General features: G+C 49.4%; 1 protein-coding gene across 1 annotated transcript; it reads right to left on the bottom strand.

Annotated features, from left to right (window-relative positions):
- Positions 1-3,559: 3,559 nt before the first annotated feature.
- On the bottom strand, positions 3,560-4,894 carry Ezhip (EZH inhibitory protein). The gene has a single exon (XM_051141139.1). It carries the CDS (start codon positions 4,892-4,894, stop codon positions 3,560-3,562), a length of 1,335 nt encoding a protein of 444 aa, XP_050997096.1.
- Positions 4,895-5,727: the final 833 nt, after the last annotated feature.

Consider the following 5,727-nt stretch of genomic DNA (forward strand, 5'->3'; position numbering starts at 1 on the left):
TGCAATCATAAGCCCCACAGAAATTAGGTTGTGCCGCCACATGCCTGTGGTCTTGGTACTTTGCAAACGAAGGCAGGAAGCTCAGCTGAAGGTCAGTTTTGGCCACATACCAACTTTGAAGCCAGCCTGGACTATACGACACCTTACCTGAAAGCAAGCAAGCAAACAAACACACAAATAACAAAGCCCCTTATGTCCTCAGTACTTGTTTTCGTTTCAAAGATTTCCTGACACATATATCTAGTGGGTTTTTATTCTCATATTAAATTTAAATCTTATCTTTTCTGTACTTCATTAGTGAAGATAATGAATCCCATAATATTACTTCTAGAAGTATAAACAGCCTGACTATATACACCATTGTTATCATTGGGCACACTGTTGAATGAGTAAGGACATTTGCAGTAGAGATTTATAGGAGATTGGTGACAGTGGCGGCTCTAAGAATCACCCTCCTCTGACTGTAAACCCACATGAAAACAAGTATAGAGAACAAAAACGCAAAGCATGTTATCTTAGTTAGGGTTTCTATTGCTGTGATAAAAAAAACCACATGCCCAAAAGCAAGTTGTGTGTGTGGTGAGGGGGAGGTGGGGGAGGTGGGGGAGGTGGGGGAGGTGGGGGAGGTGGGGCGGTGGAAGTAATCTGGTTTACACAGCCACTTCACAAAGCAATCACGAAAGGCATGCAGGGCAGTAACTGAGGCAGAAGCCATAGAGCTGGCTTGCTCCTTAGGACTTGCTCAGCCTTTTTTTTTTTTTCTTCCTTTCTTTCGAATTTTTCATACTTTTTTATTCATTTGCTTTACATTCCTTCTGAATGGGAATGAAGCATCCTCCCTAGGGTCCTCCTAGCTATTTAGCTTCTTTAGGTCTGTGGATTATAGTGTGGTTATCCTGTATTTTATGGGTAATATCCACTTATGAGTATATACCATGCGTGTCTTTTTGGGTCTGGGTTATGCCACTCAGGATGATCTTTTCAAGTTCCTTTCTTATACAACCCAGGACCACCTGCTGAGAGATGGTATGCCTCCACACACAACCCCCTACACCACACCACAGCTCCCCTCTTGTGAGCTGAGCTTTCTCACATGAATCATTAACAAAATGTCCTATGTTAAAGGTCAATTTATGGAGGCATTTTCTCATTGCACTCTTCATTATCACAGATATTTTCAACAAATCTAGGTTATTAGATACCATTGAATGCCTGAAAACTCAGGTGAATATAAAAAAACTGTCACATTATGTATATGGTATCAGTATCTGTGTTGGAGGAAAGGATAAACTGTCAGCACTCTGTGCCTGTGGGGTCCACACTCACAGATCCAACCAACAGCATTATCAAAAACATTTAGGATGGCTATGCTGGGCTCTCTGTAGCCCAGGCTGGCCTCAAACCCAGAGAGCTCCGCCTGCCTCTGCCTCCCGAGTGCTGGGATTAAAAGTGTGCCCAGCTGGGCTGTGTGCATTTCTCTTACTTCCTAAACAGTATTAATACCTTCTTGTTTATCACTGAACTTAGTATAGTAAAGGGTTTTGTACCTTTTGCTCCCACTGCTAGCTAGTTTTATGACTACATTTGGGGCCTAAAAGAGTGAGAGAGAGAGAGAGAGAGAGAGAGAGAGAGAGAGAGAGAGAGAGAGAGAGAGAGAGAGAGAGAGAAGAGGGAGAAGAGGAGAGAGAGAAGAGAAGAGAGAGAGAAGAGGAGAAGAGAAGAGGAGAGAGAGAGAAGAGAAGAGGAGAGAGAGAAGAGAAGAGGAGAGAGAGAGAGAAGAGAAGAGGGGAGAGAGAGAGAGAGAGAGAGAGAGAGAGAGAGAGAGAGAGAGAGAGGGCGCGCGCGCAATCACACGCATGCGCACTCGCAGGCACGCGCACTCGCAGGCACGCGCACTCGCTTACACATGTGCACTCGCACGCACTCACACACGCACGCGCAACTGCGCGCGCAATTTTTTTTTTATTGTACCTTAGGGAGAGCCCTGAGACTAGCAAGCTTGCAAGCCCTGGAAACAGTCTTAGGGAATGAGGTCATCTGAAACTTCTTCTTCAAAGGTGCGGCAGGGTATTAGGACCTAGTAGATGCTTCCTGTTTCTGTGAAATGCCAGATCTTAAGAAGCACTAATAGGGCCGGGCATGGTGGCGCACGCCTTCAGGCGGATCACTGTGAGTTTGAGGCCAGCCTGGTCTACAACGTGAGTCCAGGACAGTCAAGGCTACACAGAGATACCCTGGCTTGAAAAAAAAAAACACCATAGGGCTTAAGAATTATTTTCTAAATTATGACGGGTTAGGACTAAGCCAGGGTCTTTATCTGTATTGGCATATACGAGAAAAAGAGAGGAAGAAATGGGGGGGGGCAGGTTTCCTGCCCTCATTTACTTTTTAACTCTCTCTTTGATCCCCTACTATGTTTCAAGCTTAAGTTTTGGAGCTGCTAATTTCTGTTATAGTAATTCTGTGGTCAAACTGAAAAATGTGAAACACCCTATTCATGTGTTTCTCTCCAAATGTATATACAAACACTTTTCACAAGATTTTTCATCAACGCCCACTCAAGTATTTGCTGAGAACCACGCCTTTTAGTTATTAACCTTACGTCACCCTCCTATGACCAAGCCTCATCACAGACTTCAGAAAGTCCACCCCCTTTTCCCCCTCTCCCTACCCACTTCCAAGACATACTGTTCTACTATAGAAACTGAACGCCCCTATTCTCAGGTACTGCACCCCAGCTATCTTTTCCTCAGTCTTCTTCCCCCGCCCGCCCCTTTACATTTTTTTTTTTTTTTTTGGTTTTTCGAGACAGGGTTTCTCTGTGTAGCCTTGGCCATCTTGGACTCACTTTGTAGACCAGGCTGGCCTCGAACTCACAGCGATCCGCCTGCCTCTGCCTCCCGAGTGCTGGGATTAAAGGCGTGCGCCACCACGCCCGGCTCCCTTTACATTTTTTCCTCCCCACCGGAGATCATGTCACTCTACCCTTTTCTGACTCTTCACAGGTTTATTTTTACCCAAGTTATAAACCACCTATGCTAAGAAGCTGTACAAGTGGCCTAAGTAGTAACTTGTTGGGCAGAGCTCCGTATCGATGGTGGGAATAAATATCTAGGCCAGTAACTTACCCCTCATTCCTTCCAAAGAGCCAGCCAGCATGATAATGACGCTCCTTAATTCTCCAAATATGAAATTCTAAAATCCCACCACAATAAAGAGACCAACATTTTAAAATCAAACTTCAAACTTTATTAAAGTATTTAATTCCAGGAAAGCAACTTGAAAAACTAAACTCTGAGGAAAAAGCAACAAAGAACACAGGCTGTTTTAAAGGTAAGGGGAGCACTGAGTGGAATCAAAGGCCTTATAAGTGCCGGATAGTTGAGACTTGGGAGACAGGGGGGCTTCAGAACTCAATACTGGGGAGTTGGTAAAAATCTTAGAAACCTCACAGATAAGCAGACAAGAAACTGTAAAGGCGCTGATTTCTTTTGTGAGTCCGAGATAACACTCACAAAGAGTCACAGCATGGGTGGAGTAGGACAGTGAGGGACATACCCTACATCTCCTCCCCTGCCTCACCGCTAGGGGCGTCCTCGTCGTCGTCGTCTTCTTCTTCTTCTTCTTCTTCCCCTGGCTCCCCCCAAGAGAAAGAATCCAGATTATCCAGGTCAGGAATGAGAGCATGCCAAAGAGTATTAGGACTAGGATTAGAAGGAGAGGGTACATCACAGCACAGGCTATGGTCTTCCGGTGTCTTCACGGGGGAAGACCGAGGAGTGGAAGCACTTAACTCCTCCTCATCTTTGGGGGTTGAATACCTGAGACCCTCATGAAACTGGCTAGGAAGAGGATAAATCCTACCAGGAGGGGAAGGGGAAGAGGCCCGCATACGGACTGGGCGCCTTGGAGGAGATCTTGAGACTGCCGGCACGGATCTCTCTGGAAACTCAGTCCACGAGGTGGAAGGGCCTTCTCCTGCGAGGCTGCGGGGTCCAGGTTCTTCCTCTTCCATCGCTTCATGGCGTTGTCGGCCAGAGCCAGGACTGCATGCACGGCGGCTGCGGCGGCTTCTGTGTCTTGAACGGCTGCTTCTCTCCGGACTGGAAACCAGCATACTGCCGCGAAACACAGGAACCCTTGGAGGGGCCCGAGGGCGTAAATTCCAGCCTTTATCTCGGGCATCAGGCCGAACTGCAGTAGGGCTGGCCTCCTCCTGCTCCTCTTCTTCCGAAGAGGAGACCCTGCGCTGAAGGACAGGTGCTGCAACAATGCGTGAGCGGAGAACCCAGCCTCCCTGGGCCGTACTGCCTCTGCGATCAGGGCTGGCCACGGCTTCACCTAGGCAGAGAATCTTCTGGCCAGGAGGAGTGGACGGGCCGCTGCTATAGGAGCTGGACAAGGATGCACCCCCGGCATGGCCAGCCACAGGCACGGTGGCGGCGGTTGGACTCAGGGCCTCCTCCTCCTCCTCCATCATGGCTGGTGGAGACACACGACGTGACTTGGTGGCGGAGCTCCCGAGGGCAAGCCCTGGGGATTTCGGGCCCCTCACCGAATGTTCCGAACGGTGGTGATGCTGTTGGTGGCGTCTGCTAGGCTGAGAACGCAGAGATGACATCGCCCACCCCGAAAACTGAAGCCCGTCCGGGCTATAGCGGCTGGGCTGCTTCCTCTTTCTACTGCTCTTTCTCTGAGCCGGGGGCCCGCCTTCCAACGCTTGGCCTACCTCTTCCTGGCCGCCGCCGCTCGTCATGGGCTGATCAGGTTCCAGTTCCACTTCCAGTTCGGCTGGAGGGTCCCTGGCACCCTGGAGGTCGTCCGGTCCAGTCTCGGGCCCAGAAGATGCCCCCGGACTTCCAGCAGCCACGGAGATGGTGCCAGATGCCGCCATTTCGGCCGCGAGACCACCACCCTGGGCCGAGAGAACTGAAGTGAGGGGAGTTTGTTCACCTTGTGAGTCAGTAATGTCCTTAGGCATCTCCATTTCCCCTTACACTTGGCTCTGGCGGCGGCGCCTCGGCTTCTCTGAGGAGGAGAAGGCAGCGGGAGGAGCAGAGACGGCTTGCGACCTCTTCTTCGCTCAGCAAAATGGCTTCTGGCCGGCCCCTGAGGAGGCTAGATAAGAAGCCTGTAGGGTGGGTGGAGCTAGTCCGACACTCGCCTCTGATTGGCCAGATGTAAAAACTCACGAACCTACCAAATGCCACTTCCGAGAGTCTTTCCCGCCGAATCGCCCGCCGCCTCGCACCACTTCCTGATTCACCACTTCCTGCTGTGCGGGCGGCTAGGGCGGTTTCTAAAGGTTTATGGCGTGTTAGTCCGCACAGTCTCGCTTTCCAGGCTCAATAGTCTAAATTTCGCAGTCCTCTCACCCCGGCTGCAGACTTTTTGGGGTAGGAACCTCTACACGCACTATATGCAACATCCGGAAAGTTTTTTTTAACTTTAAAGATTTGCGACACGCTGACCAATAAGCTCTAACTCCTCGGACATTCAGGACCTTACGGTGCTCCTTTAAGCAACCAGGACCTGCTAGAAGTCTAAGTAGGTTTCCGGAGAGATGTAAGGGACGGGTGATGAGGTCTACAACGTCCTGAATTTTAAATGTTCAGCACGGAATGTCAGGTCCCAAACACTAAACTGAGCTTTATGATTTTACAGTAAGAATTCGTGCACAGAGGCACAGGTCAGATGGTCTAAGAGTCAGCTGATGAATTAATTGAC

This window comes from Acomys russatus, chromosome X, assembly GCF_903995435.1.
Source record: "Acomys russatus chromosome X, mAcoRus1.1, whole genome shotgun sequence".
Lineage (NCBI taxonomy): Eukaryota > Metazoa > Chordata > Mammalia > Rodentia > Muridae > Acomys > Acomys russatus.